Below are 22,116 nucleotides of genomic sequence, written 5' to 3'. Positions count from 1 at the left end.
GTAGCGTGGGGGGGTGCAGGGGGGCCGGCCACACCAGGCGCAACATCTGGGGGTTAGGGTTAGGGGGCGCAAATCCACTGGTTAGGGGGCGCAAATCCACGGCTTAGGGGGTGCAAATTACTTGCTTTGCCCCGGGTGCTGACAACCCACGCTACGCCACTGGTCCAGCCCACCACATGGTCTGAGGGACAGTGGACCGGCTCATGGCTGAAAAAGGTTGCTGACCCCGATCTAGTCCAGCAGGAATCACAGGTGAAATATCTCTGACATGAACACCAGTGAGGCCATGAATTAGCCAGAGGGTGCTTCGAACCCAGGACATGGGCACAGGCTGGGATGATTGGGTTTCACAAACTGAGGAAAAACTTATGTTCTGCTGCATGCCTCATATAATTGCAAAAAAAAATGGTGGGTGCAGCTGGGTCCTGTCTTTGTTCCATTCATTAAGCCTGAGGACAGATGGCAATTTGACGGGCGATTACCTGGCTCATTCATTTGTGAATAAGAACGATCAGGAAACGTCAGCTGATAACATCAGCAGGCCTGTACATAATGTAAGATATAAAAATGCAATGACATGTGCGATGCAAAAGTCCATCGCACCGTCGTTAGGCAGGATGAAAGCCATTACGTAATGTTTTAATCGCTATACTGGGCCAGGACTGGGAGTCCTGTTTCTAGTTATGGGCATCGCAATTTAAGGAGGATATTGACAAGCTGGAAAGTGTGCAAGAGCAAGATGATCAAGGATCTGGAAACTAAGCCTGATGAGGAACGGTTGAAGGAGCTGGATATGTTTGGCCTGGAGAGGAGGAGGCTGAGAGGAGATACGAGAGCCATCTTCAAACATCTCAAGAGCTGTCCCATGCTCCGTAGAAAGTGCAACTTGGAAAAAAGAGAATGCATGTATTTTTGTAAACTAAGAAATCTTTAATAAAAAAAAATTTTTTTAAAAGGAGAGCTGTCCCATGGATGACTGAGTAAGCATGTTTGATCCCGCTCCACAGAGAAGCTTTTGAAAGAATTTAATATTAAAAATATTATTATTATTATTATTATTGATTCCACATAGCTCTGTGGGTAGAGCTCTTAATCCCAGGGTTGGGGGTTCAAACCCCACATTGGGCAAACGATTCCTGCATTGTGGTGGAGTTGGACTAGATGGCCCTAGTCTACAGTTCTCTGATTCTACTGTTAGCATGAGTATTATGAAGAGCAAGGCTTTTTAGGCATGTTCGCCACATCTCCCTGGGCTTAGGCCATGGGTGGAATGTCTCAGAAAAATTTTACACATCACTTGGGAAGACAGGCGAACTAATGCCAGTGTACTGGAAGAAGCAAAGATCACCAGTTTCAAAGCGATGATTCTTCAACATCAATTTCATTGGACTGGTCATGTTGTTTGGATGGCTGACTATCGTCTGCCAAAGCAACTACAGTGGTACCTTGGGTTGCAGATGCTTCAGGTTACAGACTCCGCTAAGCCAGAAATAGTACCTCGGGTTAAGAACTTTGCTTCAGGTTGAGAACAGGAACCGTGATACGTTGGCACGTTGGCAGTGGGAGGCCCCATTAGCTAAAGTGGTTAAGAACAGTTTTAGGTTAAGAACAGACCTCCAGAACGAATTAAGTTCTTAACCCAAGGTACCACTGTACTCTATTCCAAACTTAAAAATGGAAAGGAATATGCTAGTGGTCAGCAGAAGAAGTTTAAAGACTGTCTCAAGGCAAATCTTTAAAAAAGGTATTATAAACACTGGCACCTGGGAAACACTGACCTGCGAGCACTCCAGTTGGAGAACAGCCTTTACCAAAGGTGTCAGGGGCTTTGAAGACACTCAGACTCAGGACGCAAGGGAGAAACGTGCTAAGAGGAAGGCACGCTTGGCAAATCCACACCAGGATTAACTCCCACCCGGAAACCAATGTCCCCACTGTGGAAGGACGTGTGGATCCAGAATTGGCCTCCACAGTCACTTAAGGACTCATTGTTAAAACCGTGTTTATGGAAGACAATCTTACTCGGCTACGAGGAATTGCCAAAGAAGAAGAAGCAGATTAGAAAGGGCAGGCAGCCAATCAGGGCGCAGGAGGAGCTGAATGGTGAGGTTCTGGAATGTTCTGCATCAAATCCAAAGGTGGTCGAAGCCGTTGGAGGGAGGGGCATCTGCCGGAAGAACCGGAGGCAGAGCAAAGGGGGATCGAGCCATCAATGCGCCAAGGTAACCAACTGGGCAACGCAGAGGGAGGGAAATCACCTTGTCTTTCGTCAGCGCACTGGTGATCTGTGTCCCAGGGACTGCTGGAAACAGCTCCCCAAAATCTCTAGAGAAAGGAGATCTCTCCTGGTTATAACCCCCAAGACCCTTCATCTGGGTCTTCGAACCCGGGTTCAACCCAGGAAACTCCCACGTGCAAAATACAGGCATTCAGCTTCAACTCACCAAAGTCCACCTGGACGGTTGCTTTACTTTAAAAAAAAATTATTTAGTTGGTTTTTCAAATTAAAATTTTACAGAGATATATCCAACATAAATCATAAAAACCAGATTCGAAGGAATCTCCTGGACTTCCATCCTCCCCTTTGTGGGTCCTACTATTAATCATGTCCTCCTACATCTTTTGTGATAATCCAAACCCTTTACCTCTTCCATTGTGTCCAGAATTCACCATTAAACTACAGGTGTTATTCCAATCCTACTAACGATTTTAACTGTTTACAGGGGTTTTTAAGATATATTATAAATTCCCCCCATTATTAAAATTTTGGTCTTCCTGATTTCTGACTCTTCCGGTCATCTTAGCCATTTCTGCATAGTCCATTAACTTCATCTGCCATTCTTCTCTGATAGGGACTTTATCTTCTTTCCATCTCTGGGCCAATAGCATCCGCGCAGCTGTAGCCACACACATAAGTAGTCTTTTCTGCTCCCTGGGAGGGCTACTAGACAGGAAGCAAAACATGAGATGTAAGGTGCGAAAGTTCGATATTCTGTAGATACCGGAAGGAGTCTTCAGAATGGTCATCTTGAGTAATGATGCCATAGGCTTTGTTAGAACCGTCCGGAGCTATCTGTTTGTTTCCCCAATAAATCCTCCTTTTTAATTATCTATGCCAGGGGTCGGCAAACTAAGGCCCATGGGCCGGATGAGGCCCAATTGCCTTCAAGATCTGGCCCGCAGACTGTCCATGGATGAGCGTGGGGATTCTATTCGTTTGAGCTGCACCATTTCCCCCCCTGTGCCATTCCATTTCTCCCCCCTCTCCCTCACACACACCGTGGTGGCGCCTCCTCCCTCCCTCCTCCTGGCTTCTCCCTGCCCTGCCTAGAGGAGGAAGGGGACTGGGCTGAATTGGCTGAGTGCCATTTTAAGCAGCTCCTCTCCGGAGCCAGTCCTTTCACACCGCTCGCCTTTCCTCCGCCGCTGCCACCCTGGTGCTCCTGTGGGCCAGAAAGTGGAGCAGATGAGCTCACTCTGTCTACCCATGAGAAGCAGTGGCGGCGGCGGCGGCAGCCCCTGGGAAGGTAAGTGCAGAGGCTGGGGGTGGGGAGGAGAACTACTTGCCCCCCTCGGCTCTTCTTCCAGCCCCCCTCCCCCCCCCCCCCGCTGCTTCTCTGGCCTGCCACAAGGTCTGAGGGACAGTGGACCGGCCCGCAGCTAAAAATATTTGCCGACCCCTGATCTACACTTACTGTGTTATCAAGCTAGGAACCTGGACTCCTGACAGTCACAAAATCCCAAATGTGCCTTTTTTGTTTTGTTTTTATTATGTTTTTGTTGTGTTCTTTGCCAGGGGGAGGGTTGCCAACCATTCCAGACCCAGGTGGATGAGGAAGAGGGTACAATTAGGTCGGCAGTTCGAATCCCTGTGATGGGGTGAGCTCCCGTTGCTCGGTCCCTGCTCCTGCCAACCTAGCAGTTCCAAAGCCCATCAAAGTACAAGTAGATAAATAGGTACCACTCCGGCGGGAAGGTAAATGGCGTTTCTGTGTGCTACTCTGGTTCGCTAGGAGCGGCTTTGTCATGCTGGCCACGTGACCCGGAAGCTGTACGCTGGCTTCCTTGGCCATTAAAGCAAGATGAGCGCCACAACCCCAGAGTCGTCTACAACTGGACCTAATGGTCAGGGGTCCCTTTACCTTGTCAGGGCGAGGGTTGGCAACCATTCTGGACCCGGGTGGACGAGAAACCGGGTACAATTAGGTTGCACCTTGTTTCTACATCCGGCATTTTCTGGCCCTGGACTTTTCCTGGGACATAGTGACAAGAAAGATTTGGGTGGTTTTTAGAAGTTCTTAGATGCCACAATGGCTCTGATCTGCCCCCACAGTCAGAGGCAGCAATGATTCAGAAAACCAGTTGCTGGAACCAACAGGACTCTTATCTGGCTTGTGGGTTTCTGTGTGAACAGGATGCTGGACTGACTAGACGCCTGCTCCACCAGGGCTGGATCTACACTAATCTGCAAAAACCTTATTCAATATAACGTTATCTAACTCTCAACACAGTTCTCCATTGCCAAAGGTTCACTGCTCTGCAGCGCCCTCTGGTGCCACATTTAATAACGCCTTTTTGTTTTTTGTTAAAGAATTTATTCATTTTCATTAACAATCTTCCAGTTAATGACAAATCAAATCAATCCAAATTACAATAATAACAATATACCAATTATATTTTCCAATTAAAAAAAAAATAAATTATTGGGACTTCCCATGTTCCAGATGTCTAGAGGTAATTGTCCCCATTCATGTCTCTGCATTTTTGGTATTTTTTGAAATTCAAAACTAATATTATTCATCTTTATTCTCAATCCAATCCATGGGAATCAATGTGTTTTTACATGAGTAGAATGTGCCCTTTTATCTGAAATGCATCTCTGGGTTATTTGTGGGGCATAGGAATTTGTTCTCCTTTTTTTCTTAAAAATATAATCCGGCCCTCCACAAGGTCTGAGGGACAGTGAACCGGCCCCCTGCTGAAAAAGTTTGCTGACCCCTGGTCTAATCAGCCATTGTTTCTTGGCTCACATCTTCTGTAGCAAAGTTTTCGTGTTGTTAACCGCAAGAGGCATTTTTAAAAATAACGCCTTTTTAACGTTATAAACCACGAGTGTAGATCCATCCCAGGTCATTCCTATGTCCTTATAACCTTAAGTCTGCTGTGCACTGATATTCTCCCTTCTTGTTTTGCAGAGAACATGAAAGGATGCCTGCAGTAGGTACGTATGCTGCCATGCCCATACCGCGTTCAGGAACAGACAGTGGAAGGGGGTGAGAAAGTCTTCTCTGCTTTGCCAAGGATTTCATGTCCTGCTTTTTCAAGGTTCTTCTTTCTTTGGCGATCCCTCGTAGCCGAGTAAGATTGCCTACAATAAACACGATTTTAACAGTGAGTCTGTAAGTGACTGTGGAGGCCAATTCTGGACCCACACGTCCTTCCACAGTGGGGACATTGGTTTCCAGGCAGGAGCTGATCACGGTGTGGATTTGCCAAACGTGCCTTCCTCTTAGCACGTTTCTCCCTTGCGTCCTGAGTTCGAGTGTCTTCAAAACCCACGACACCTTTGATCAAAGCTGTTCTCCAGTTGGAGCGTTCGCAGGCCAGAGTTTCCCAGTTGTCGGTGTTTATACTACATTTTTAAAGATTTGCCTTGAGACAGTCTTTAAACCTCTTTTTGTTGACCACCAGCATTACGCTTTCCATTTTTAAGTTCGGAACAGAGCAGTTGCTTTGGAAGACGATAATCAGGCATCCGTACAACATGACCAGTCCAACGAAGTTGATGTTGAAGAATCATTGCTTCAAGCCCAGGGAACCTCATAAGGAGCCTGGCTGCATTGTGGTGGTGCTTAACATCACATCAACTAGCAAAAACGTATAAAAATGTTCCGGATTCATGCTGGAAATGCCAACAGAAGGAAGGGTTGTTTTATCACATGTGGTGGTAAAGGTAAAGGGCTTTCAGGAAATGATATATAATGAATGGGAAAGGATGTTTAAATTAATAATCCCTTTTAAAAAACAAACCCACAGCCTGAAGCCTTTTTATTAGGAATAATGGGGACAGGGGTCCCAAGAAAGGTGGCTAGTTTATTTATGTACGCAACAACAGCAGCTAGAATGTAGCTGTGGAAGTAAGAAAGGTTTATTTAGTGAACAGATTGGAAAATTTTCAGATGTGATTGATGGAAGTAAAAAAAAAATATAGTATAAGATATGAAAGTATGTTTAATTACTGTTGAAAATGATATGTCGAAAAACTAATAAAAAATTATATAAAAATAAAAAAATAATTGTATAGCTGATGTCCATTACACTTAGTGCCCCGCTCCCGATGGCCGCGCAGAGCTGCGCTGATCCCGGGACTGCAGGCAGCTCTGCGCGGCCATTGGGAGCGGGGCGGGGCTTCGCAGAGCTGCGCACCGACCCCTCTCGCTCTCCAGGCTTCAGCGAAAGCCTGCATTCGCCCCATAGGACGCACACACATTTCCCCTTCATTTTTGGAGGGGGAAAAGTGCGTCCTATAGGGCGAAAAATACGGTAATAAGAGGAAGAAGAAAACTAAGAAGGAAATCGGTGTGACTGCATAAGGAGCTTACAGAAGGGTTGAGAGTTAAGAAGGGCATGAATAATAATAATAATAATAATAATAATAATAATAATAATAATAATAATAATAATAGCATGCCCACTCTGGGCAGCTTACAGCATATATAAAAACATAATGAAACGTCAAACGTTAACAACTTCCTGATACAGGGCTGTTTTCAGATGTCTTCTAAAAGTCAGGAAGTTCTTTATTTCCTTGACATCTGATGGGAGGGCATTGCACAGGGCAGGTGCCACCACCGATAAGGCCCTCTGCCTAGTTCCCGGTAACTTCACTTCTCGCAGGGAGAGAACCTCCAGAAGTCCCTCGGAGCTGGGCCTCAGTGTCCGGGATGGATGATGGGGGTGAAGACGCTCCTTCAGGGATCCTGGGCTGAGGCCATTTAGGGCTTTCAAGGTCAGCTCCATGTATAAGAAATAGAAAAAAGGAGGACTCTCAAAGGAGACGTATACACAAGTAGCCAGCAGTTGCAGTGGGAAAGTCAGGCTGGCTAAAGCTCAGAATGAGCTCAGGCTTGCAAGAGAGGTAGAAAATAATAAAAGGTTTCCTCAGCTATGTCTGATGGAAGAGGAAGAACAAGCAAGTGGTAGGTGTTCAACTTGGAGAAAACGGAGAAATGGTATTGGGTGACAGAGAGAAGGCAGAACTACTCGACTGCTTGTAATTCTGGTGTGTGTTGCTGGACTCTTCTAACACAGACATTATTTTGCAGATAAGAAAGCAAAGAAAGGAGAGGCAGAAGCAAAAAAAGGTGGGAAAAAAGGTGAAAAAGGCGAAGAAGGAGAAGGAGAAGGAGGAGGAGAAGAGGTAGAAGAGGAAGTAGAAGGAGAGGAAAAAGAATTAACTGAAGAAGAAAAAGATCAACGTGGTCTGTATCCCGCGCACCTAATCAAAGAATCTTAGAGTTGCATTTTTGCAAGCAGTTGCTTTGAATGGAATCTATTTCGTACGTTACACAAGATGCACGTTCTCACATACATCTCAAAATCCAGAAAGCATGCCTTTCAAAGGCTACTACAGTAATAATATAATAATAATAATTTATTATTTATACCCCGCCCATCTCGTTGAGTCCATTGCCTTCAGCAGCTGAGGGCCTCATCAAACCTAAATGTGGCCCTGGAAGCTGGCTGTCTCTTCCTCATTTACATGGTCTGCCACGGGATATTTCATTTATTTATTGCATTTATGCCCCCAAAGAGCTCAAGGGGTCGTCCATCATCATCATCATCATCATCATTTATACCCCGCTCATCTGCCTGGGTTTCCCTAGCCACTCTGGGCAGCTCCCAACAGAATTAAAAACACGATAAGACATCAAACCATAAAAACATCCCTAAACAGGGCTGCCTTTAGATGTCTTCTAAAAGTCAGGTACAGTGGTACCTCTGGTTACGTACTTAATTCGTTCTGGAGGTCCGTTCTTAACCTGAAACTGTTCTTAACCTGAAGCACCACTTTAGCTAATGGGGCCTCCTGCTGCCGCTGTGCCGCCACCACATGATTTCTGTTCTTATCCTGAAGCAAAGTTCTTAACCTGAAGCACTATTTCTGGGTTAGCGGAGTCTGTAGCCTGAAGCGTATGTAACCCGAGGTGCCACTGTAGTTCTTCTCTTTGACATCTGGTGGGAGGGTGTTCCACAGGGCGGGCGCCACCACCGAGAAGGCCCTCTGCCTGGTTCCCTGTAACCTCACTTCTCGCAGGGAGGGAACCGCCAGAAGGACCTTGGAGCTGGACCTCCTCCTGCTATGCGTTTAATCTGTGCAACGACCCTGTGAGACTGAGATCAGGCCACGGCCCTTCCCAGGTCACCCAGTGAAGTTCACGGCGAAGTAGGGATTCGAACCCAAGTCCTCACCCAGCACTGTAACCACTGCTCCACACTGTCTCCGATAGCCTTGCCAAACTGATGAGAGGGGCATATTTGCTACTGGTGGCGCCGGATTAATTTCCATTCCCTCTCTTCCCTTTAGAAAAAGAGGAAGCTATCCAGAAAATTAAAAGGGGAGCAACGAATACATTCTGGCTGTGTTTGTTGATGATAATCGGCTCAAGTGTGCTGTACCATAACTGTAAGTACACCTCTGTTCAGAATAAGTGTGTTTTACTCCAACGTAGGGCAAGGCGGGGGACACACCTTGAAGAAAAAGGCCAGAATCGTTTTAATTTCAAATGTCCTTGCTCTTCTTTTAATAATTGATTCTAGGTTGCCCAATTACTTTTCATATTTATTTTTGTAACTGCAGTCACCTCGCCGATTGGCTCCAGTATCACCAGTTAAATAATATATTTAATATGGATAAAAAAATTAGGTTTCGGAAAAGAAGACTCTAAACTGCAAATTGTTCTATTAAGAACCAATAAGAAATTATTATCTAAAATTCATGACTTACTACTAGAACGGGATCTGAAAGATGAACAAGTAAAAGATGTTATGATAAAATGGGCCCAGGACATCAGCTATACAATTATTTTTTTATTTTTATATAATTTTTTATTAGTTTTTTGACATATCATTTTCAACAGTAATTAAACATACTTTCATATCTTATACCATATTTTTTTTGACTTCCATCAATCACATCTGAAAATTTTCCAATGTGTTCACTAAATAAACCTTTCTTACTTCCACAGCTACATTTAACTCATAACTAATATCTCTATTCTTTCTCTACTTTGCAATGCTTCCTACATTTCTCCTTACAAAACTTATTGTAGTCCTACTGGCGTAATTTGTTGATTACAATTGCTCTTCAAATAGTTCGTATCGGCCATACAATTCAGATGGAACAGTGGGAGAGACTTTGGAGGTTGGATATTAGATTTACCGCCTGTAATGCCATCAAGGAAAACCTAATGTTTAAAATTTCAGTCGAAAAGATACTGCAGGCATATTTATTAGGGATTTTAGGAAAAGACATCCCACAGGATAAGAAAAGATTATTCTTATATGCTACAGCCGCAGCCGGATTATTACTTGCTAGAAAATGGAAAGGGGATACTATCCCCACAAAGGGAGATTGGATCAGTAGATTATGTGAATGTATAGAATTAGCTAAACTAACGGCAGCCATAAGAAATCAGTCTAATCAGTCTAAGGAAGGAATGGCAATGTTTTGAGGAATATATGAAAAAAACACTGTTCTAAAGAAAACACATTGATATGTATAGAATAAGTGTGTAAAGAGGAACTAATCCAAGGTAAAGTTATTAATAGATATAAAAGGATCAATATAAGGACACAAGGTAAATAAGATTATGCAGTAAAGGATGTCAAGTTGTGGTGGAGGGAAGCAGCACGGGTGCAAATTATAGTTATTTATTTCCCCACAGAGGAAAATGAGCCCATGGGTCGACATGTCGACCGGTTGGACATCCCTGGACTATGACAACAATAAGTTTTTTAAAAAGAGTAGGAATCGTCTATTGTTTATGTGCAAAAATACTGCAAACAAGTTGGTACATTGGCGGGGTTTTAAGTAAACACTTGCAACTAGCAGGAAATTAGATAAAATTAAGGGAAATAATAATTGGGAGAGTTTTAAGTATGGAAATGCAGCAGAACTTTGTTTACATAGGGAACCAGGAGAGGGTAGGGGAGGAAGATTCAAAGCATCTCAAAGAGAAGGTTCGTGCATAAATCTAGATCTGATAGAAATGCGAGCTAACTTTTGCTTTTAATTGTAAAAACGTAACTGTGGAAAACTGATGAAAATTTATTGACAGAAAAATAAACAAATCCTGATGTCCTCTCTGCAGTCTGCTGCCCACACTCCGGGGCTGAGTCGTGACCTTGCAAAGAGGCGCTGGTGTTGAAGCCTGGTGTCAGCTCTGGCTTTCTGGGTGGGGTGGGGGGTCAAGGGATGCCCAACCTGCCAGTCTCGCCTGGGACGTGCCCCCTGTGTTATAGCAGCCTGTCTTTCCTGCCTTCCTCCACAACAGATGAGCAACAGGTCATACGGCTATCGGACAACATCGATGCTGCAAAGACGATACGGGTCTTTTTCGTCAGTCACAATCAAACCCTTGATGCATTGAACGGTAAGAGATGTCTTGCCGCGAGAATGCCCACATCCCGCCTACCTGCCCACCCGCCACTCTCACCAAGCCCCCAACCACTGCCCTCTGTTAGGATGTAGTTCCATTCCACCTTTAGAACAGATGTATGGATTGTTGTATGTCACATGTCTGTTTCCTTCCAGCACAGTCTGCTGGGACCTTCCATTGCATATTGCTTTTGCCTATACTGCTGTTTGCTTTGACACGAAGGCAAGCAAACATGTTTTTCTTTTGTCCTGCTGCTGAATAAAAGGCTGTAAATATGCTTACACATGTCTCTGTCCGCCACTTCCGTTGTGAAAAGTTATTCACTCTGCTAATTAGAGCGTGCTCAGTCTCTGAAGGTTTCTGAGGCTCGATAGATGCTGTTCCGAGAACCGGAGTTCACCCGGCTGCTGGCCGGTGGCTGGAGCCAGCTGGGGGCCTGCCAAATGCCCCTGTCTCCCTGGACCCATCCCAACACCCCCGTCCTTTAGTATCATGGCTCACAGGGCCGTCTTAATTAGATCCGGTGCCGTGGTGCAAAGATCCCTCCGGCGCGATCCCTCCACGTTTCCCAGAGTTGCTGACCTTTTTATGGTGTTTTGTGGGGCTAGAGGAGGTGGACAGTGGCTGGACGGCAGCTCCTCCAGCGGGGTAGAGGCCAGAGGCTCTGGGCACAGCGCTGCTACAGCAAGGCGGGCAAGGGCGGTGAGCTGATGCCAGGAGGCACCGCATCCAGCCTCCACCTCTTCCCTGGCACCCTGCAGAGCTTGGCGCCCTGGCGCCCTGCGCCATTTGCCTCTACGGGCAAGGCACCCCTGGCGGCTCAGCAGGTGGGCTGAAGTGGGGAGGGGGCAGAGAGGGGTGTGCCCGCTTGTCATAGGATCATGTAGTTGGAAGACACACAGGGCCGATTTTATGTGATTCGTTGCACCTGTGGGTAGCCTTTATCATGCTACTAGGGTTCTGTCTACACCAGGGGTACCCAAACGTTTTTCAAAGAGGGCCAGATGTGATGAAGTGAACATACGTGAGGGCTGACCAAGGTTGTTGACCTTTTAAGGGATTGAGCTTTTTTTACGATTTACCCCAAAGTTGTTGAAGTTGAAGTTGTTGGGGTTTTACCCCAGGAAATAAACTGCCACAAGGCCCAGATTAAACCAACCAGCGGGCCGGATTAGACCCCCGAAACAGACCTTGGACATGCCTGATACAGTATCAGCTTACTATCGCTGATCCATGGCCACTTGATGTACCTTTGGTTTATTTTGGCATGTATATCTTATTGGTTGTTCATATGCAGGCCTGTCATATCATTCTCTGCATTGTACAATGGACGCTCGGGCTGGGAACGTGATCCGTGCGGGATGCGTGTTCGCAACCCGCAGTGTTCGCAGCCCGCAGCCCCGAGCGGGTTGCAATTCGGCGCTTCTGCACATGCGCAAAGCGCGATTTAGTGCTTCTGCACATGCGCGACCGCCGAAACCCGGAAGTAACCCATTCCAGTACTTCCAGGTTTTGGCAGGTCCGTAACCCAAAAAAACCGCAACCTGAAGCGTCTGTAACCCAAGGTTTGACTGTATTTGAATGTAATGGATTTCATTTTATATTATCGCCAGCTGATGAAGAATTGTCATTGGAACAGTTCGCTAGCCCGGAAGAACTGTTCTGTCTGCTGCTGTGCTCTGAGCAACCTTTTGTGACTTTTGGCGCACCTACCATCTCACTTCTGTGTTGCTGTTCTTATAACTCCACCGTGCTCCAGTTCACTCTAGACAGCATTTTGGATATAATATTTACTGTGGAAAGGCCTCAATTTCAGTGATTCTTTATAGTGACATACCATTCTTATCATTCTGCTTATGGAATATTTAGGTAAAGGTAAAGGTAAAGGTAAAGGGACCCCTGACCATTAGGTCCAATCATGACCGACTCTGGAGTTGCAGTGCTCATCTCGCTTTATTGGCCGAGGGAGCCGGAGTACAGCTTCTGGGTGTGGCGTTCGTACGGAGCCCCCGGGCGTCTCACGGACTATTGACCCATACACCACTAATCCGCTGCCACCAACCAGGTCCTCCCTGGTAAAATCACTTCAGTCTCAGTCAGCTTTTCAATTAATAAAGAAGAGTGTATTTTATTTCAGACATAAAACAAAACTTGTACAGCGTTCCAAACGGTGTTCCTCTTTACTTTCTTAGTCTTATGTTCCTCTCTCTATCTCTCCTACCTCCCCACACTCAAGGACCAACTGTCTCTCTATTACCAACTGTCTTTCCCAACCAGCCAACCCATGAAATCCAACCAACTACCCACCCACAACTCCCAACGAACTTCTCTCAGAACTAGTTTTATATACCCACTGACTCCACCCCCTGGGTCCTGCCTGTGCAACCCATTTAACTATTTCCCCTCCAGCACTCTCTCATATAGGTTAACGTCACACTGGGTCATGTGGCCAGCATGACTAAGCCGCTTCTGGCGAACCAGAGCAGTGCACGGAAACACCTATTTATCTACTTGCACTTTGACGTGCTTTCAAACTGCTAGGTTGGCAGGAGCAGGGACCGAGCAACGGGAGCTCACCCCGTCGCGGGGTTTCGAACCAACGACCTTCTGATCTGCAAGTTCCAGGCTCTGTGGTTTAACCCACAGTGCCACCCGCGTCCCTTTATGGAATAGTTACTTGACTCTTATTAGTTTGTGATTCCCTGCACATATTACATGCCTTCTGCTTATTAATTTTGAAACAGTTTGGATAGGGTTATAGAAATATTGTCAATATATTATTAGCCTATGTGTTGCTTGATGTTGTTCGGATTGTTCTGTTCTGCAACACAGGGGGATTTTTCGGGTTTATTATTCTCCGGACCGGAGGCAGGCCACGTCGCTTGTACCCAACGCAATCGGCAGACAGACACACTTCACACTCCTGGGAACCTTTCTATATATTTATGCTCCCTGACTTGCACTTTTGCAAATTGTTCTAGATACGGAAATCCTAGGGTTGGCAGAGAATTTAGCGGGGTTTCTACGCGACATCAAGACAAGGACTACTGCAGTGAATGTCGCAATTGGTAAGTTTGTCTGCAGAAGAATTGGGGAGGGGGGGAGACACAAGCTGGAAGCCTTTTCTCCCCCCACCCCTCACCCAGTATACCTGAAGGAGCGTCTCCACCCCCATCGTTCTGCCCGGACACTGAGGTCCAGCGCCGAGGGCCTTCTGGCGGTTCCCTCATTGCGAGAAGCGAAGCTACAGGGAACCAGGCAGAGGGCCTTCTCAGTGGTGGCGCCCGCTCTGTGGAATGCCCTCCCATCGGATGTCAAGGTGATGGACAACAACCTGACATTCAGAAGACATCTTAAGGCGGCCCTATTCAGGGAAGCTTTTAATGTATGATATTTTAGTGTTTTTTGGTTTCTGTGGAAGCCGCCCAGAGTGGCTGGGGAAACCCAGCCAGATGGCCGGGGTACAAATAATAAATTATTATTATTATTATTATTATTATTATTATTATTATTATTAATTGGTAAAAACCTCTTAGTGTTTCGCAACTTTCTGACTAGTTGCAGGGCCTTAGCCAGACCTAGCAGAGTAAGCGCAGAATCCACGGAAGCAATTGGCAACTTGGCTGCAGACAGGATAGACGAAGCAGGAGCCAGGAACTTGTAGTTGGGTGTTTATTATATACAGTGGACTGTTTACAGGAACAGAACACGGATCTTTAGCTAGCTCTCTCTGACACGACTCACAACTCCTACGCTGACACACAGAACTCTGAACCTCTGAACTCACGAACTAACACATTCCAGTTAGTAGGCCATTAATTATCACTCCCTTGAGAGAGCTTGACCAATCAGGGAGTTGTCTCCATGTCTCTGTTATCACCAGGCAGACGTACTCCTTCACATGACCTTCTAGCTGTCTGCCAAACCTTAATTGCCTCTGTGTGAGTAGCTGCACATACACAGTTTCCCAACATCATTTCCAGAACTGGAGAATTTATTCCCTTCCGCAATTCTGGCTGCCCTTGCTGAAGGCCAACCCAGCAATGACCTGTACAGTGGTGCCTCGCAAGACGAAAAGAATCCGTTCTGTGATTCTCTTCGTCTAGCGGTTTTTTCGTCTTGCGAAGCAAGCCCATTGACGGATTAGCGGATTAGCACTATTAGCGGCTTTTAGCGGCTTATCAGCTTATCGGATCAGCTGATAAGCGGCTTAGCAGCTTAGAAAAAGGGGGGAGGGGGAAAAACCCGCAGGAACTCGCAAGACATTTTCGTCTTGTGAAGCAAGCCCATAGGAGATTCGTTTTGCGAAGCACCTCCAAAACGGAAAACTCTTTCGTCTAGCGAGTTTTCCGTCTTGCGAGGCATTCGTCTTGCGGGGCACCACTGTATTTGGTTTTGGACCAATGGCTGGTGTCAGGGTTGCTTCCAGATCCTGGTGTTATAATGCACATTTGTTACAAATATGTGTTCACTCTTAACCTTACACCCACAAGTTCTCACACAGGAGGTGTTATGTACTGAAGTTCTCACCCTGGGCTAGCAGGGGGATATGTTCACCTACAACTTAACAGGAGGAATGAGGAAAGATTCAGGGGGTGTTTTTTTTTTACATGATATAGTGGCACCTTGGTTCTCAAACGTCTTGGTACTCAAACAACTTGGAACCCAAACACCACAAACCCCAAAGTAAGTGTTCCGGTTTGCAAACTTCTTTCGGAAGCAGAACATTCTCCGTTTTGAGTGTTATGCTTCCGTTTTGTAGAACCCAGTTCAGCTACTGATAGACTGATTGTGTGACTGCAGTACATTGTTTGTTGCTTTCATTTTATGGATCTATGGTCTCGTTAGATAGTAAAATTCATGTTAAATCGCTGTTGTTTTCCAAAGTCTGGAACGGATTAATCCATTTTGCATTACTTTCTGTGGGAAAGCGCACCTTGATTTTTGAACGCTTTGCTTTTGAAGCAGACATCCGGAATGGATTAAGTTTTAGAACCAAGGTACCGCTGTATTAAAGAAAAGGTATATGAAGGCTGCTTCAGGGGGCAAAATCACAATATAATCAGGCAGGAAATCCCATAGTATGCATGTATAGTTGTTGTTTATATAGTATATGTATAGCCTGATCTTCGTTAATTGTTGCAACAGGGTCCCCACTCACCACACGCAGGGGGGAGGAGAACCCTGAGCAATGGTGCATAAGCCCTTATATAAACTTTTGAAATTGCCCACCCTGTAGCTCAAGACCACCCCCCAAAACATCATGCATATATCACAAAAGGAGGTGGTCTACAGCAGAAATCCTTTCTGCCAGAATACCTAATAATGGTCACTGACTGCTTTACCTGGACAGCCCGGCCATTCTTTTGTGTGATGGTTAATACTTTAATTCCTGAGTCCAGCTCACAAACTCACCCTATCCATCCACAAATACGCCCTTAAGCAAAAGACAATGGAGAGGCTTTCCCACTTCCTTCCTCCTTGCAGAGAAATATTTGAGGTCACTGGGAGAGTCAAAATAGCTTCAGGATTGTTCTCCTGTACTATAAGAATAAAAATAAATATAATAATAATAATAATTTATTATTTATACCCCGCCCATCTGGCTGGGCTTCCCCAGCCACTCTGGGCGGCTTCCAACCAAATATTAAAATACAGTAGTCTATTAAACATTAAAAGCTTCCCTAAAGAGGGCTGCCTTCAGATGTCTTCTAAACATCAGGTAGTTATTTTTCTCTTTGACATCTGGTGGGAGGGCGTTCCACAGGGTGGGCGCCACCACTGAGAAGGCCCTCTGCCTGGTTCCCTGTAACTTGGCTTCTCGCAGTGAGGGAACCGCCAGAAGGCCCTCAGAGCTGGACCTCAGTTTCTGGGCAGAACAATGGGGGTGGAGACGCTCCTTCAGGTATACAGGACCGAGGCCGTTTAGGGCTTTCAAGGTCAGCTCCAACACTTTGAATTGTGCTCGGAAACGTACTTGGAGCCAATGCAGATCTGTCAGGACCGGTGTTATGTGGTCTCGGCGGTCGCTCCCAGTTGCCAGTCTAGCTGCCGCATTCTGGATTAATTGTAGTTTCCGGGTCACCTTCAAAGGTAGCCCCACGTAGAGCACATTGCAGTAGTCCAAGCGGGAGATAACCAGAGCATGCACCACTCTGGTGAGACAGTCCGCGGGCAGATAGGGTCTCAGCCTGCGTACCAGATGGTTTATATACTTAGGTCTGCGTTTGCTTTCTACATTTATGAATGCTTATTTTATATTTGGGACCTGAGAATTCTAACACAAAGATTACCTTTGAGGTGCATTAAACCTGTAACTTAAACATTCCATACATTAGAATTTCCTTTTATTTATTTGTACATTGGATTGACACACCACCTTTATCTCAAGGGGGTGTGCTTGGTTCACCCCTCCCCATTTCATCTTCACAACAACCCTGCAAAATAGGCCAGGCCAAGAAAGGCAGCCACTGACTCCAAGGTCGCCCCATGAGCTTCATATTTGTGTGGGGATTCAAACCCAGCTCTCTCATCTCAGGCCTTAGCCCAACACTCCAACCATTACACCACATCAGCTCCCGCAAAGGAACTTTTGATGATTTTCCGGTGCTATTCTGCTGTCACAGTAACATAAGCACTGGCACACACACGAGGATTCATTCAAAGACCCTGACCCTAATCCAGAATGCGGCAGCTAGACTGGTGACTGGGGGCGGCCGCCGAGACCACATAACACCAGTCTTGAAAGACCTACACTGGCTCCCAGGACGTTTCCGAGCACAATTCAAAGTGCTGGTCCTGACCTTGAAAGCCCTAAACGGCCTCAGTCCTGTATACATGAAGGAGCATCTCCACCCCCATCGTTCTGCCCGGACGCTGAGGTCCAGCGCCGAGGGCCTTCTGGCGGTTCCCTCCCTGCAAGAAGCCAAGTTACAGGGAACCAGGCAGAGGGCCTTCTTGGTAGTGGCACCCGCCCTGTGGAATGCCCTCCCACCAGATGTCAAAGAGAAAAATAACTACCAAACTTTTAGAAGACATCCAAAGGCTTTTAATGTTTAATAGGTTACTGTATTTTAGTGTTTGTTGGAAGCCGCCCGGAGTGGGCGGGGTATAAATAAATTATTATTATTATTATTATTATTATTATTATTATTATTATTATTATTATACAGATGGACTGGCTGGTTTCTAACACATCTCCTTCTCTCCCTCTCTCCTGCATGCTTCTGGTTCGCCTCGCAAGAAAACATAATTAAACTAATCAACGGCGGGTGGCAGCCCTTCAAAGGCCGCCTCTTTTACCTCATCTCGCACCCGATGGGTTTTGATTTCGCTCAGAGTGAATGTGAGAAACTAAGGACAATACTGCCCACCATTGTCACGAAGGAAGAGGAGGTAAGTTTGAGGACCGCGATCCACATGGTCACTCTCCCCAGGAAAACCCACTGTGGACCGCTGGATCAGGACAAAGGTCTACCATTTTTTTTCTGCAAATGGACATTTGTTATAGCCGGGAGGGGTCCCAAAGTCCGTCTAGTTTCCAACCCCCTGCAATGCAGGAATCTCAACTAAAGCACGCATGACAGGATCACAGGTGGAAGGAAACCAAGCCAATATGCTCCCGTGAAGCTCTTTTGCAGAAATACTCTACACCAGGGGTCAGCAAACTTTCCACGCCTCGGGCCAGTGTCTCCAGCGCCGATCTTGGGGCAAGCCAGAGGACAGGGGAGCAAGTGCCCATAATCGTGCGCACATGCTATTTCTGGCGCACGTCCGGGTCAGGGGAGCACCGGAAATAGCTTGTGCACATGTGCATGGGCCTCCTCCGACCCAGATGTGCACCGGAAATAATGCTTGCACATGCGCACAATGCTTGCCCATGCGCACAAGCTATTTTCGGTGCTCCTCTGACCCGGAAGTGGGCGGCCGCGCAGAGCAGCACCAGTAAGAGTGGGCAGCGGCAGCGGGGGGGTGGGGGTCGCCGCGGGCCAGATAAATGAGTCCCTCGGGCCTTATCTAGCCTGCAGGCCTTAGTGTGGAGACCCCCGATCTACACCTTGTGGAAATAATCAGAAAGCAGTTTGGGTTTACGAATCATTAAATAAATTGGAGTTCTTGTTATTATATATACCAAGAAAAAAGCACACCGAGAACTCTGGCCAATACAAGTTTCAGCAGTGGGAGGGGTCCCTACTCGCAAATCAATAATCAATTGTAACAAACACTAATCCATTCAAAAGTATGTATTCTGACAAGGATTACAAACTCAAATAGAGATTATAAACCCAAACAGAGATTACAAACTCAAACTCATAAGGATATGCATAGCACAATAATTTGTTACAGAATTAGAGATAAGAGTTTATGAGTAAAGATAAGTTCATGTTAGTCCATAGTCAGATTTGATGTGAAGGTCTTAGTTTCAATCACTGAGCAGACTTCTGACTTCTGTGCAGTGATTGAAACTAAGACCTTCACATCTCTATTTGAGTTCGTAATCCTTGCTATCCTGCAGACAATTCTGGTGGTGTAGCGTGGGTTGCCAGAGCCCGGGGCTATGGAGGGAAATGGACAGAGTATGTGTGTGTGTAATCGGCTGCCTAATGACGCCCGCGTCACCCAAAAGATTGCAGACACAGAGATAAGAAAAGAAGAATCGTTCCATTGGTCTGGAGAGGTTCACCTCCTGGTCTCATGGAGAAGCTGTTTTCAGCAGAGTCCAGCGACGGAAGAGCGCAGCTGCATTGCGGCAGCACCGGGCGTTGATATTTTGCATCCCTAATAATTTTGTCATCCCGTTCCCCCACCACCAGCACGCTATGCCACTGGACAAATCTGAACACATGGTCAATGAAGCCAGGGTTTCATCTGACCTTGTGTGGCAAGGGGTGTAGATCAATTGGTAGAGAATGTACCTTGCAAACAGAAGATGCCTGGTTCATTCTTCCTGAATCCCTGGAGAGGCATGGCTGCCTGCCAGTGTAGGGTCTGACTCAGTACAGACCGCTTCATGTTATGTTCTTTCAGGTTACGCCCCGCGGCAACCTGGAAGTACCGGAAAGGGTTACTTCCGGGTTTCGCCGCTTGCACATGCACAGATGCTCAAAATGACATCGTGCGCATGCGCAGAAGCGGCGACCCGCCCCCCGCGCATGCGCAGACGTGCTGCTGTGGGTTGTGCTCTTTTCATGTTGCGAACGGGCCTCTGGAACGTTCGCAGCCAGAGGTACCACTGTATAGCACATCTAACTCACTCCTGTGTGAGCTTTCTGCCGGAAAATTGATGAACAGTCCTCCCGAAAGGGTCCTTCGTCCCAGTCAGGCATTCTGTTTGGCTCTCTTGCAGCTTTTCATTGAGGCGATTGCCAAGGAGTCGAGTAAGGGAGTGTGGATTGGGCTCAAAAAGGACGGCTTCACATGGAGCTGGCTTGATGGGACACCGTACAATGTAAATAGCAGGCAAGTGTCTGGAGAAACCTCTATACCGTAAAGAAACTCTCGGGTGTTTTCTCCTTCCCATCCTAAAAGCAGCTTGCGGAAGGTTGCCTTTCGCCGACTTCAACTTCACAAGAAGCAGGAATAGGGCAGACTCGGAAAACGAGGTTCTCTTGGCATTCTGACGAGAAGCTACCTTGTTCACATCTCCAGTGTGGTGTAGTGGTTAAGAGCGGTGGACTCGTAATCTGGGAAACCGGGTTCGTGTCTCCGCTCCTCCACATGCAGCTGCTGGGTGACCTTGGGCCAGTCACACTTCTCTGAAGTCTCTCAGCCCCACTCACCTCACAGAGTGTTTGTTGTGGGGGAGGAAGGGAAAGGAGAATGTTAGCCGCTTTGAGACTCCTTCGGGTAGTGATAAAGCGGGATATCAAATCCACACGCTTCTTCCAGTCAATGCACAGACCGAAACACAATCGTGCTTCGAATTTTGGTCTTGTCCGAATTTCGCAGCACAATTCACCAGCCATTCTAGGCATTCCTGTTTGGATAGGCCTACTATGCAAGGTGCTTGGAAGTTTTGTAAACAAAAATCTGCCCTTTTTCCCTTATGGGGTACCCAAGAGCCCATATAGAGTCCTTACGTAGGTTCCCTGTTGGTAGGAGAAGATAACAGAGGCCAACCAGAGAATATTGAGAAGCAAAGCAGCTAGTAAGCCTGATCTTTATTGATCTGTGGCAACAGGGTCCTCACTCACCACACACAGGAAGGAGGAGGAACCCAGAACAAAAGTGTGCCTGCCCTTATGTAGACATTTTAAATTCCCTCCCTGGAGTCCAAGACCACCCCCAGAAACATCATACCTACATCACAGAAAGGGCGGTCTACATCAGAAATCTGAGTGCTTTGTTTACCTCCTGTCTGCCAGATTACCTGTTTAATGATCACTTGATTGGCTTGCCTGGGGAGCCTGGCCAGTCTTTTGTATTGATAAATACTTAGTTCCTGGGCCAAGTCACAGCCTCACACCCTATTTATACCTTAAATGTGCCCTTAAGACAGGATTTGTGAAGGAAAAGCCAATAGGGAGGTTTTTCCATTTTCCTTTGACCTTGTAGAAGAAACATTTGGTCAGTTTGGGAATCAAAATGGTTTCAGGTTGGTCTTCCTGTGCTGATCTTTGTATGTGCTTGGTTGGTACATTTATGAACATTTCATCTATATTTGAGACCTTAAAATTCTTATCACAGAAGGTGGATGCGAGTTCCCTGTAACTTGGCTTCTCGCAGTGAGGGAACCGCCAGAAGGCCCTTGGTGCTGGATCTCAGTGTCCGGGCAGAACGATGGGGATGGAGACGCTCATTCAGGGATACTGGACTGAGGCCGTTTAGGGCTTTAAAGGTCAGCACCAACACTTTGAATTGTGCTTGGAAACGTACTAGGAGCCAATGCAGATCTGTCAGGACCGGTGTTATGTGGTCTCGGCGGTCGCTCCCAGTCGCCAGTCTAGCTGCCGCATTCTGGACTAATTGTAGTTTCCAGGTCACCTTCAAAGGTAGCCCCACGTAGAGCGCATTACAGTAGTCCAAGCGGGAGATAACCAGAACATGCACCACTCTGGTGAGACAGTCCGCAGGCAGGGAGGGTCTCAGCCTGCGTACCAGATGGTTTATATACTTAGGTCTGTGTTTGCCTTGTACATTTATGAATGCTTATTTTATATTTGGGACAGTCCATGGGCAGGGAAGGTCTCAGCCTGGGTACCAGATTGTAAACAGCTGCCCTGGACACAGAATTGACTTGTGTCTCCATAGAATACAGCAAATGCTCATAAATGTGCAAGGCAAACACACATACATAAGCAGATAAGCCACAGGTCTGAAATAGTACAGGAGGGCAATCCTGAAGCCATCTGGACTCTCCTCAAAGGGCCTCAGATATTTCTCTGCAAGGAAGCTTTCCAATTGTCTTTTCACTCGCAAATCCCATAAACAAAACTTCCTGGAATGTAGTTGTGGC

At 46.5% G+C, this 22,116-nt stretch overlaps 2 protein-coding genes across 2 annotated transcripts in view; one reads left to right on the top strand and one right to left on the bottom strand.

Moving 5' to 3' along the window:
• The window catches only part of LOC309542338 (cadherin-related family member 5-like), a gene marked incomplete at its 5' end in the record, with an annotated part of 148,159 nt that overhangs the window by 21,550 nt on the left and 104,493 nt on the right, over positions 1–22,116 (bottom strand). The window lies entirely within an intron of this gene.
• Positions 2,137–20,166, top strand: LOC309541431 (uncharacterized protein). Its single transcript, XM_082239301.1, has 8 exons — positions 2,137–2,222; positions 5,196–5,221; positions 7,326–7,481; positions 8,588–8,686; positions 10,557–10,655; positions 13,643–13,729; positions 17,905–18,056; positions 20,008–20,166. The coding sequence occupies exons 2-8, from the start codon at positions 5,209–5,211 to the stop codon at positions 20,149–20,151; spliced, it is 750 nt and encodes a 249-aa protein (XP_082095427.1). The 5' UTR covers positions 2,137–2,222; positions 5,196–5,208; the 3' UTR covers positions 20,152–20,166.

The sequence above is a fragment of the Podarcis vaucheri genome, assembly GCF_965113315.1.
Source record: "Podarcis vaucheri genome assembly, chromosome: 10".
NCBI classification, from domain to species: Eukaryota; Metazoa; Chordata; class Lepidosauria; order Squamata; family Lacertidae; genus Podarcis; species Podarcis vaucheri.
Note: the sequence above shows the minus strand (reverse complement) of the source record. Positions and strands in the feature narration are given on the sequence as shown.

Coding starts and splice junctions, on each gene's coding strand:
- LOC309541431 (XM_082239301.1), top strand. Junction 7,482..8,587: donor AGAAGAAAAAGATCAACGTG/GTCTGTATCCCG, acceptor TCTTCCCTTTAG/AAAAAGAGGAAGCTATCCAG. Junction 18,057..20,007: donor TTGTCACGAAGGAAGAGGAG/GTAAGTTTGAGG, acceptor GCTCTCTTGCAG/CTTTTCATTGAGGCGATTGC.